General features: G+C 38.5%; 1 protein-coding gene across 1 annotated transcript; it reads right to left on the minus strand.

The window, feature by feature from the left end:
- Positions 1-816: 816 nt before the first annotated feature.
- On the minus strand, positions 817-13,046 carry LOC111752511 (pantetheinase-like). Its single transcript, XM_023556396.2, has 3 exons — positions 8,253-13,046; positions 2,930-3,100; positions 817-1,885 (listed from the first exon to the last, which is right to left on the minus strand). Exons 1-3 carry the CDS (start codon positions 8,460-8,462, stop codon positions 1,688-1,690), a joined length of 579 nt encoding a protein of 192 aa, XP_023412164.2. The 5' UTR covers positions 8,463-13,046; the 3' UTR covers positions 817-1,687.

Raw genomic sequence — 13,046 nt, forward strand, 5'->3', positions numbered from 1 at the left:
CATCCTCCAGCTTTCACATGCATATGAGGCAATTGAAAATACCGTGGATGGGTCAGGTGTATCCTAGTCCTCAAAGTGACATTTTTGCTTTTCAATTCTTTAAAGAGGTCTTCTGCAGCACATTTGCCCAATGTAAAAATCAAAATGTCGGGATGCTCCTAAATAAAGAGTTTTCTTATTTTCTTTTAGGTCTTAGAAAAAAAGGTGACCCAGAAGCACACAATGAATTTCAGTCAAATATTTATTGGATGATATAGTATTTTTTTAAGAAAGGTATCACCACAAAATGTTCATTTCAAAATATTGTATTGCTGGCATGTGTCACTGCTGCAGCTACCTTGTTCTCCTTTGCAAAAGGGCATGTTTTATACAGTGTGAGGTTGATATCAGTGCTATCTGCATGGTCTGTCATTTCAGAGACATTTGATTTTAAAATGTTCTTTGTTTTGCTGAATCATGTAACATCAAGAGATTATGTTGTTACTTAAAAAGAATATTTAGTGGCAGATTAGGTATATAATTTTATCAACACGACTTTCTGCTTTCCTAGCCGGAAACCCTGGTTAGGCAGACCATAATCTGCTTCCAGAAAATCAGCCATTGAAAACCTTATGGATCAAAGTTCAACTCTGACAAACATGGGATTGCCATGAATTGGAATCAACTCGACCACAGCTGGTTTAAGTTCCAATAAAACTTTATGTATGGACACTGAGCTTTGAATTTCACATAATTTTTATGTGTCACGAATTATTATTCTTCTTTTGATTTGGCTGACTTCTTCTTTGGAGCCACCCCCATAAATATGCTTACAGGCTGACCAGATAAGCAAGGCACTAAGTAGGCACTAAATCACTGCCGAAAAAGACACAGAAAAACGTGAAGGACCTCCCACGGGTTCCTAGAAGCCAACTGCCTTCTGGAATCCATCCGTGCTGGATACCCAGTGAAAGCCAGTCCAGGGTTGCTAGGTTTATTGATTTTCTAATTGAAATATGTTGGGGGGCTGAACCTCATGAAAACATATGTACTTCAAACAATCAGAGGTGATATGATTTTAGAAATAAATACATAACAATCGGTTTTCTTGTTATAGTCACATTTAATAGTAATGGGTAACACATAGGGAATGTTTCCATGAGTCAGGAACTTGTCTTAGTACTTTAAATATGTTAACTTATTTAAATTATAAAAAAAAAACAAAAAAACTAAGGAGTACAATTGTTCTTCTAATCCTACAGATATGATCTTTTAAAATATTAGTACGATTTATCCAGTTTGTATTATCAGAAGGGTGTGTCTGTGTGGGTGTGGGTGTGTGTGTTTGACTGGTAACTTGAACTCTGGTCTTATACCTGAGACCACGATTTTCAAAAAGTCCGGACCCATTCTTGTTTTCTCCAACATTCATCTTTAAAAGATTATTCAAAGAAAAAAAAAATGAGGAAGAAAAAGGTGAGAACTACAGAATGTCAATAAATATTCTACCAACTTAATAAGTATGCAAGGAGCCCTGGTGGTGCTGTGATTAAAGTGCTCCATGCTAACCAAAAGGTCAGCAGTTCCAGGCCACCAGCTGCTCTGCAGGAGGAAGATGTGGCAGTTTGCTTCCATAAAAATAACAGCTTTTAAAACCCTCTGAGGTCACTGTGAGTTGGAATTGACTCCATGGCCCTGGATTTGGTTTTCAGTAAAAGTACCAAATAGTTACTATAGTTAATACAATAATCATGAGAGCTATTTTCATCAGTCTTAGTGCTTGTGCCCTGAACTCTGATGAAGCATTCAATGCCTGGTCCTTCTCATACCACCTCCCAAACAGAGTTACTGTTAAGACAGGTCCGGATGTTGGCTTCAGGCTAAACAGGCGTCCATCACTTGATACCTAATTAACACAGAGAAAAGTAAACAGGATCTACCTTTAAATTATACAGTTCCATATATATAGCATACTTTTAAAATTCAGCATAACTGGATGAAGAAAACAGTTTAAAAAGACATGGATCAAATGCTGTTCTGTCAGAAATATTTGAAATGCTACAGTGTATGGGAAAAAATGGAGCCATGGAATTGGCACTGACTCGTTTGTTAGTGAAATGCTTGCAACCACTATCTTATAATTTACTTATCTAGGGAAGCCTCTCATGAGTTAATAAACACAGAGCAATGAATTTGGGAGTATATAAAAGAGAAATCTAGTCCTGTCAGGCAAGATACACTCTTCCCCCACAAAAAGTCAGAACGGGAGTTTGAACTCAGCCCCCATGGTCCTTTCCACCCTCTCCCTTCTAACTTTCCCACTCACTAATACCCCACCCCCACCTCCCTGCAGTTTTTTCTACCAGGAAGGCAGAGTGAAACAAACACCTGCAGGAAAAGTTGGTGGAGGAGAATGGCAGGGACGGTGTGCACGTGCAGCAAGGAATTATTTCTGGACTGTAAAATAAATAGCTTTTTCTTCCTTGTCAACACCAGCCATCGTCAGATTCTTCTCCCTCAGCTTTTCCTTCTCTCCTTTTCTCTTAGGGCCATGGTTGCACCAGGCCTTGACCCACACGATGAGAGGAATTCCTTTCCGCACCTAAGCCAGCTCCTTCCCAGTAATCCCAAGAGCCTTCCTCTAATGTGCTTGCCCCTAAAACTACACTTCTTAAGTCTCCTTCCTACTTGATAGACTTTGACAGCCCCACCTTCTTTCATGTTCCCCAAAATAAATATATTTCTTTATTCTCAAGGACACATTATCGTCTTAAGAATTTCCAGGCAGGAAATTCAGTCTGCTCAGTGTTCTTGGTGATTCCCAAGGCCAATTTTACTCTTTCCAAATGGAAGTTTTTATCATATTTTTAAGCTCCGGGGCAGGTTTTGGTGTTAAAAAGTTCTTTTTCTTAGGTGAAATTAATTGGCAATATCAAGAATAGGTTCCTACCTGAAATTCTCCAGGTGCAAGCTGAACGTCACTCAGCAACACCTCAGGGAAGACATACTGGGTTCCAAAAGTGCCGCTGAGGGAGAACATTTCAAAGCTGGTGGAAGCTGCTTCGACTGAGTCACCACAAGTTTCTAAGGCAGTTGTTCTGCACTTCAGCATAGTACAAATCTACAGGAAGTAAAGGCAAAGCAATAAGTCACAACAGAGCCGATCGGCACACTCTCAAACCTAGAGAAATGCCTATGCCCTTTATTTAGTAAAATAATGTCACTTCCTCATTCGATTAACCCAATTCATTGGTGAACAGCTAATGAAATAAGTAGTAAAAATAAAGGACTTCAGACCCCAGTACTTCCAGCAATTCACTAGCAAACATATTTACCACATAAAGAACTAATCAGATCTTTGTCCTATATCCATGGACAACTATAGCCTTATTGTTCTCAAGTTATCAGTGATTTTACTTGTTAGAATATTCAATCTGTTAAAAAGTTTTTTTTTTTTTAACTTAGATACTAGTTCAATCCCTATCCTATAGCCTGTGACGTACAATGAGGGAATTTTCGATTTGGAAGGGAGCCTAGAGACGATCTAGAAGTACCCCCGTGTTCCAGAAAAATCACATAATTTGTATCTGAGCAAGGTTTGAAACACTTCCCAAATGAGTCCTTCTTCCACTGTAAAAAAAAAACAAAATATACTACCTAGCTATTTGAATGTAAAAATCTGAATACATGAGTCATCTCACCATGTAAATACAAAGATTCATATCCATTTAACTCCATCTGTACAGCATCTCCCATTGCAAGCCCATTCCAAGCCACCTTCATCTCTTGCCTGGTTACAGCAATAGCCTCTAACTGGTCTCCCCACTTCTACTCTTGCAGGTAAAGGGCAAGCACTTCAGGATCAAGTGTATTAAGAGGAGATAGAACTAACTTTCAAGTAAAGATTGTATAATGTACACATGCTTCTATTTTGTTCCATTGAAATCTATCAAACCTACAGTAACTTTTAAATTATACAAGTCCACAAGGACTTGACAAGGAAAACAAGAGACTAGAACACAGCAATAAGTTTAGAAGATGGAATATTAATGGAAAAGTGGTAAGTGATTTAGCAGATCTAAGAAACCCAAGACCTAAACTGGCAATGGGGAAAGCCAAGACTGAAACCCATCTACACTACAGAATACACAGAAGACTCTATTTCTGAAAGAAAAATTGATGAAAAGTTATCAAGAATTTCTTAGATACTGAGTTATCCTCAAGGATGGACAACTGAACCTCCCATATGCTAGTAAAAGACTGAGAATTTATGTCCTAGAAAGGGGAAGGCAGATGGTCTTTAGACTGCAGTTTGAACTACACAGTTGAAGAAGATTAAGTAAATGATTCATACTGAATATTAACAATATCTATCCCACACTGCTCCACCTCTGCAAGGCCATTCCACACTTGTCTCCCAGATTGTTGACAGCAAGACATTATCCTTCAGGAATAGGATTGCCAGGTAAAAATGCAGGATAGGGCATCCAGTTAAATATAAATTTCAAATAAACAATGAATAACTTTTTAGTACAAGCATGTCCTAGATATTGCACAGGACATACTTGCATGAAATTATTCACTGTTTATGTGAGCTTCAAATTTAATTGAACATCCCACATTTTTATTTGCTAAATCTAGTCATACTAATCAGGAAGAAAGTTAGGAGAATCTTTGCTGGAAAACCTGATCATCTCAAGAGGAAATCTTTAAAGATACTGACCTCAGGAATCCTCCCAACAAAAGGTTCGGCCAGATCACCTTTTTGTGAAACTCAAATTTGGCAAGTACAACCCAAATGGTCAGAACTTTCAATCAGTATTTGGTATTCTCATGGGTTAAGGATAACTGAGGAAAGTTTCTAACATGAAAGAAAAAACAGAACAAACAGAGTAAGATAACTTGGACTAAACAGGGACTATTCAGGGCAAAAAAACTTCAAGAAAAAAAATCCTTAATAGCTTCAAAGAGATAAAAGAAAATACTGCATCCACAAAATAAAATTTTTTTTTTTAAAAATATACAGTCACAAAAAGTGGAGAAAGATTCAGAAAGCGAAAAATAGCCCTTAGAAATTAAAAGCACGAACAGGAAGTCTGGACAACTGGAAATGGGGAACCCAAGGTCAAGAAGGGGAAAGTGTTGACATGTCTCAGAGTAGGCAACCAATGTCACAAAACAATGTTATTAATTGTTTAACGAGAAATTAATTTGCTCTGTAAGACTTCATCTAAAGCACAATAAAAAAGGACAAAAAGAAATTAAAAACATGATAGCAAAAATGAAAAATTCAGTGGAAGATTTGAAAGAGCTAGAAGAGGAAATCTCAGAAAGTAGAAGAAAAAAATAAAGAGATGAAAAACAACAAAGATCAGAAAATTAGAGCACCAGTTCAAGAGAGACAAGATGCTAATAGAAGTCCTAGAAAGAAAGAAAAAATAAAATGGAGGAAAAAAATTCTGTGGGCTTTGAGGGAGAGAGAGAGCGAATGAGGTCATATATGAAGAATCAGAAATTAGAATAACTTCAATATTCTCAGGAGAATGTAAGAAAGGAGGAAATAATATCTTCAAAATTCTGTAGGAAAATTATTTCCACCCTGGAATTCCATATTTATAGAAACAATTTGAGAGTAAATGCATTTCAGATATGTAAAGTCTCAAAAACGTTTGCATTTCATTCACTCTTTTTCAGGAAACAGCAGACAACAACAAAAGGGTCATAAACCAACAAGAAAGACATGGAATAGAAAACAGAAAATCCACACAAGAGATGGATAAAGAAAATCTGCCCCAGTGTGACAAAGGGAGATCCCAGGATGACAGCCATATTGTACCAGATACGGAAGGCAGCCAGATCAGATTAGAGCAATGTGACTAAAGAAAGAGTCATATTGGAGAGTGTGTTCCAATAACACAAAGAATAAAGAAAGAAAGAAGGAAGAAATCAGGAAATCCAAATCAAAAGAATTCCTAGGATGTCATCAAAGGGAATTCCAAGATGAAAACCACACAGAAGGCCTAGAGGAAAACCCAGTCCAGAGAGAGGCAGATTGTTTTTTTAAACTCTGTTAACCTGATGAAAATAACTTTGTGGAAAAATTGTTGAGATACTATTGAAAGGATGGGAAATTTTAACAAAAGAGTCAAGGAAAATTAAGTAAATAAAAAGGCAATTAATAAGTTCAGGAAATAAAGAAAAAAGAAAATGCAATCTACTCTCTTCTCTGAATGATGTTTGCCTAGTCATAAAAATATAAACACTGCGTATAATACAAATGACCCCTGGTGATGCAGTGGTTAAGAGCTTGGCTGCTAATCAAGAGGTCAGCAGTTCGTATCCACCAGCCTCTCCTTGGAAGTCCTATGGGACAATTCCGCTCTGTCCTATAGAGCTGCTATGAGTCAGAATCGACTTGTTGGCAATGGGTTTAGTTTTTTTTTTTTCAATCGAGATATATATAAAACATACCGGAAAGATGGCAGAAGGGAGGAGGCAGAATGATATAACAAAGTTAAATGATCATCTAGCAGAGTAGAAACTAAAAAGATAATGGCTAAAGTTGATAATTTTTTTTAAAGAAACATTGTTATTTAGGAATACAGAAAGTGTAAATTCCAGAAGAAATAAGGGTCAAAATGCTCCTGAGATGAAGAACGGAGTAGACTAGAGAGAGAACAACTGTTGTATAAACTTTTAAAAGAAGAAATAGGAACATTCCAGGTCATAAGAAGGGATAGAAAGTTTTACATATGAGAATAAACGAAAAGGTAAAAGAAATGAATCTGGACTAAAATTGATGAATAAAACACAGCAGTGTTATTGAGAATTATAGAGATGTGTACATTTCAGAAGAAAAAGCTAAGAGATGCAAAAGTATTTGCCTCCAGAAAGGGTGATTAGATGTACTGGGGAGGGAACCACTATTACATAAGCCTTTAGTGCTATTTGTCTTCTTAATTACATGCATGTATTACTTTGATTAAGATTAATGAAAAGGAGAGAGACAGAACCAAACCAGGTGATAAGGGATAGCTCATCTGGCACATGAGAAGGACTAAAAAGATTGAATCAGGAAACACAAATGAATTCAGATTGTGAACTTAGGTAATAGAACCAGTGTTTATGCTAGTGAAACCTGGTGGTATACGTCTGATGATTAAGTGAAAAAGTTATGTTTATTTTTATTAGCAATGATGGTATTAAAAGTTAACATTTACTGAGTGCTTTCTATGTGCCAAAGTGCTAAGTACTTTGCATTTATCGATTATATCAAATTTCCTCAAAACCTTATAGACCAAACCCAAACCAGCTGCCATCCAGTCGAGTCCAACTCATAGCGACCCTATAAGACAAAGAAGAAATGCCCCATAGGGATTCCAAGAGTGTAATCTTTATAAGCAGACTGCCACCTCTTTCTCCCCCAGAGCAGCTGTTGGTTTCAAACTGGTGTCCTTTTGGTTAGCAGCCTAGAGCTTTAATCACCGCGCCACTCCCTGAACTGGCTTAAATCAAAACCAAACCAAACCCAGAGCCATCAAGTCTACTGTGACTCATAGAGACCCTATACAACAAAGTAGAACTGTGCCATAGGGCTTCCAAAGAACGGCTGGTGGATTCAAACTGCCGACCTTTTGGTTAGCAACCAAGCTCTTAACCACTTCTATTCTCCAATTAAGTGCTCTAATTGCACACAGTTCTTTACCTTTGCAGTGTTTGTCACACTAAAACAGTGATTTTTAGTTTTTTGTTTCATACCTGTTTCCCCATTAGACTTAAACTCTATGAAAAAAAAAGGCAGTGGTTATATCTGTCTTGCTCATCTTGATAACCCCAGGCACTAGCAAGTACTTAGAACAAAGCAGGCATTACCAAAAAAAAAAAAAAAATTGTTGAAGGAAAATCAATCTACATCTCTTAGGTGAGGAGCCAGAGAGGCTGAGGGGTTGGCCCACAGCCACGTGGCTACTAAACGGTGAAGCAGGGATTCATCCAGATTTTCTGACCCCAGGTCCACGTTCTCAATATATTATCTCAAGCCTCGGTATTTAACTTGGCAGTTCGAGCCCACCAGTCGCTCGCTCCATGGGATAAAAGACCTGGTGATCTGTTCCTGTAAAGATTTCAGCCTAGGAAATCCTATGAGACAGTTCTGCTCTGCCCTATAGGGTCATTATGGGTCGTAATCGACTCGATGGCGCACAACAACAAAAATCTTCTACCAACTTTCATGTCCCTCCCATAAATTCAGACCAGCAGAAATAAAAGAATACCTTTTCAGCTGCCTGTTTAATTGCTTTCTCCAGAATATCTATATTCTTGTTCGTCAGGAGCAAGGCATCTTGCTGAGAAATGGGTGTTTCTGTGTTCTTTGGCAATATGATAGCATGTTCATACACTGCAGCTAGGCAAGTGTCCAGGGCACCGACATTCAGGGTAAGTAGAGCAAAAAGTGCCACGGAGGTTGGAAAAGAAGAAGTCATCACGGCCAAGACCTAGTAACTTCTGAAACCAAAAGTTACATACAAGTAGTATTTATAGAGAAGCGAACATGTATGTAACATCACTGCCACCTAGCTACTGGCCTTTTATTTTATAAACTTATAAACACATTATGTCTGACAACTTATGAGGAAAGCAATATTGCAGTTCAATGAGTATAATCAAGAAGTATTACAAGGATTGACCAACGTGTACCATTGATAAGATTCTTTGTCAATATTTTTTTTCTTTCAAACGTTATGCAATTGGGCCATTGTATTAATAGAAAATGGTGACATAACTCTCATGTGAAAAAATCATCACAACAAACATTCCAGTTATTAAATTTCAAAAACTAGATTTTTTCTGCTGTCTTGAGTGACTTACATCCTGTTCAATTTTAGAAGAGAAAATTTTAAATCCATTTACTATTAGGAGAATGCACTGCCGAACACAATTCACACAAATCAACACTCTGTCTTGACTTGTCTATTGCTACTAAAGACTAAGAAAATGATCTCCATAAGAGCAGATATCTGCACCTGGCTTGTTCACTGCTGCATCTTGAGTGCCTAAAGCACAGCTCCTCCAGGTGCTGCTCCCTGGTGTTCTGCCAAAGGAGAAATCAAAACCTCTGCTAAGCCCTAGGAATCTAAATTGGGCTCTTCTAACTGTAAATATTCACTGCTGACTCCGTAGCACAATGCCTGACACATACAAAGTGCTCAGTAAAGGATAAATTGACTGAGATGACAGAGAATTGTGTAGTTCAAGCTTTGTGCTTTCCAGTATGCAAATTTTATCTGTGGTCTTAAAGGAATTAAACTTATATTTTAACTTCTTAGGAGCCCTGGTGGTACAGTGGTTAAGATCTTGGCTACTAACCAAAAGGATGGCAGTTTGAATCCACCCGCTGCTCCTTGGAAACCTTATGGGGCAGTTCTACTCTGTCCTATAGGATCGCTATGGGTCGGAATTGACTCGATGGCAATGCATTTGGTTTGGTTTTGCTAAGACCCTAAGGCCTCAGGAGCCTGAGCTCAAGGACTGCCAGTGACTGTCAGAGGATTTTTTTCTTTCTCTTTTTCTAATTATGTGGGAACTGGGTGCAAGGGAAAGGGAGTGTCTAGGGTTGGCAATAATAAAAATCATCTGTTCTAACACATATAAGATATAGCCACATACCAGATACAGATAAGATACAGCCACATACCAAAAACCAAACCAAATCCACCACTGACAAGCTGATTCCAACTCATAGCGATGCTGTAGGACAGGATAGAACTGCCCCACAGTATTTCTAAGGCTGCAATCTTTGTGAAAGCAGACTGACACATCTTTCTCCCACGGAGCAAGTGGTGGGTTTGAACTGCTGACTTTTCAGTTAGCAGCTGACTGCTTTAACCACTGCACCACCAGGGTTCTTAAATAACCACATAAGTGAATTTATATATATCCGAAAACCCGTTGCCATTGAGCCAATTCTTATACATACAAATTCATGAATAAATAAATACAAAGTATATATATACCACCTGATTGCCCTCCTAAAACCCACTGCCGTCAAGTTGATTCTGATTCATAGTGACCCTATAGGACAGAGTAGAACTGCCCCATAGAGTTTCCAAGGAGCACCTGGTGGATTCAAACTGCCGGCCTCTTGGTTAGTCGCCGTAGCTCTTAACCACTATACTGCTAGGGTTTCCGATGCCCTCCTAGGACATCTATATTCTCCCTGCCTCAGTTCCAATCCTAACATGTAAGGGTTTTATTATTTCTGGGCCTCTTATTTAATAGTCATTTAAATACTTTCAGGGAGCACAGAAGAGTAGAAACAAATAAATGACATTCAGCCTGTACTTTCCCTCCTACTGAGGTTAAGATTCTTGTTAAGGTGAGGTCTGAGCTGCAAACAAGATGTGCTCATACTGTTACTTCAAATGTTGTTGTTAGGTGCTGTTGACTTGGTTCCGACTCATAGCAACCCTATGTACAACAGAACAACACACTGCCCTGTCCTGCACCATCCTCACAATCATAGCTATGTTTGAGCCCATTGTTGCAGCCACTGTGTCTATCCGTCTTGTTGAGGATCTTCCTCTTTTTCCCTGACTCTCTGCTTTACCAAGCATAATGTGTTTCTCCAGGGACTGGTCTCTCCTGATAACATGTCCAAAGTACGTGAGACCAAGCCTCCACATCTTCATTTCCAATGAGCATTCTGGCTGTGATTTCCAAGACAGGCCTGTTCTTCTGGCAGTCGATGGTATATTCAATAATCTTCACCAACACCATAACTCAAAGGCATCAGTTCATCTTTGGTCATCCCTATTCTTTGTCCAGCTTTTGCTTGCATATGAGGCAATTGAAATAAAATTCTCTATTAAGTAAATGACTTTTCCTACCTATAGAGAACAGAAAACTGAAAAAAAATTATAGAAAAATGGCCAAGCCCTTTAATGGAGAAGGTAAAGGGATATGTTATGGATTGAATTGTGTCCCCCAAAAATGTGTGTTCAATGTCGGTAGGCCATGATTCCCTGTATTGTGTGATTGACCACCATTTTGTCATCTGATGTGATCTTCCAATGTGTTGTAAATTCTACCTCTATGATGTTAATGAGACAGGACTTAATCTACAAATCTAGGTTGTATTTTGAGCCAATCTCTTTTGCGATATAAAAGAGAAGCAAGCAGAGAGACAGGGGGACTGCATACCACCAAGAAAGTAGTGCCAGGAACAGAGTGTGTCCTTTGGACCTGGGCTCCCTGTGCTGAGCAGTCCCTAGACCAGAGGAAGACTGATGACAATGACCTTCCTCCAGAGCCCGCAGAGAGAGAAAGCCTTTCCCCGGAGCTGGTGCCCTGAATTCAGACCTCTAGTCTACTAGACTGTGAGAGAAAACGTCTGTTTGTTAAAGCCATCCATTTGTGGTATTTCTGTTTTAACAGCACAAGATAACTAAAATAGGACACATATTTTCATAAATTTTTAGCAGATTGTAAAATTAGTACATAATCTATTATTATGTAAAAGATGAGGAGTACCTTTAGAATTTAGAGATCGTATCACGTATTGCTGTTGTTAGTTACCATAGCGTCAATTCCAACTCATGGCAACCCCATGTGGGCAGAGTAGAACTGCTCCATACGGTTTTCAAGGGTGTGACCTTTCAGAAGCAGATCTCCAGCCCTATCTTCCAAGGCACCCCTGGGTGGGTTAAAACCACCAACCTTTCAGCTAGTAGTTGAGTGCTTAACCCTTTATACCACCCAGCCGCCTATGTAACATATTAGAAGACAGGAATCTGAGGCCTAGAGAAGCACAGCAATTTATAGCTTGTTAGTGGCAGGGTGTGTGACTTCTAATACCCAGTGCCAGACTCTCTCCCTTATACACATCAAGGATGTGTCTGTGCTCTGTTTTAATATCTGCATGCAAGAGTCTGAAAAATAATTTTTTTTTTTAAATAATCTACCTTAAGAAGATCAGAGGTAGATTTACTAAGGGCTAAATGAATATTTGGAAACCCTGGTGGCACTGTGGTTAAGAGTTAGGCTGCTAACCAAAGGTCTGCAGTTCGAATCCTATGGGGTGGCTCTACTCTGTCCTCTAGGGTTGCTATGAGTCAGAATCAATTCGATGGCAACGGGTCTTTGGTTTGGTTTGAAATGAATGTTTAATGTAGTTGATGCCTAGCAAAGACCACTGAGCTCTTCCATATGTACAGGTATAATTTGGATCATGATCTACCTTCACGTGATTTAATCTCACCAACTAGGAATACTTCATCACATCTTCTGCTTGGAAGAAGTGAAGCAAGCTGGTAAAGATGAGCTAGCATTCTTTAGTTTTAGGGCTAGGGATAGGAAAAATCAATTCTATCTTTCACATCTTAGCTTCCCCAATTTTCTTATGTTTTTCTTTCTTGGTGGCTGTAAAGATAGACAATATACTGATTGGGATCTTTCGGCTGGTGGGGAAACTGGATATGACTTCTGATGCAACATCAAGATGAGCAAGTTCCCCTTTTTCTCTTGGCAATATTTCAAGACCCTCTCATAAAAACTGAAGTTCTGAGTCACAAAGGAAATTGCATGGAAGAACTGAAAGGCAGTAATGAAACAATTTAAAGGTGGAAAGATTCTTGAGAGGTAAAGAAAAAGTACGTGATTTTTACAAACATTTTCCGTAGAGCAGTTGATACATATATTTTTTAATCTTTAAAATGAAAGACCAAGTTCTGGCCATAAAACAAGAGTTTGCATTTTCATGTTCATAAAGGTGACTGATTAAATAATGTTTAATTTCTATACTTTAAGTCCATTATAAAATAATGTTACTTTGCCTCAGGAAACAATGATTATGATTCACTGCTAATACAGACCACTTTCCATTTTACCACTTCGTGATTAAATGGACTTAGTTGCATAGGTGAAAAGTTAAAATTCATTAAAAACAATTTGAGGAAAGAGTAACTATTTAAAATAGCAGCCATTCCTGAGACCAGAACTAGATGGTGCCCGGCTACCACTACTGACTGCTCTGACTGGGCTCACGATAGAGGATACCGGACAGAGTGGGA

The sequence above is a fragment of the Loxodonta africana genome, chromosome 1 (assembly GCF_030014295.1).
Source record: "Loxodonta africana isolate mLoxAfr1 chromosome 1, mLoxAfr1.hap2, whole genome shotgun sequence".
NCBI lineage: Eukaryota > Metazoa > Chordata > Mammalia > Proboscidea > Elephantidae > Loxodonta > Loxodonta africana.

What these genes read in the sequence shown, in the direction of transcription:
- LOC111752511 (XM_023556396.2), bottom strand. Translation starts at nt 8,462, where the DNA reads ATGACTTCTTCTTTTCCAACCTCCGTGGCACTTTTTGCTCTACTTACC. An exon ending in TTAAACAGGCAGCTGAAAAG is followed by an intron (nt 3,101 to 8,252) that starts GTATTCTTTTAT and finishes TACTTCCTGTAG; the next exon opens with ATTTGTACTATGCTGAAGTG. An exon ending in TTGCACCTGGAGAATTTCAG is followed by an intron (nt 1,886 to 2,929) that starts GTAGGAACCTAT and finishes TGTGTTAATTAG; the next exon opens with GTATCAAGTGATGGACGCCT.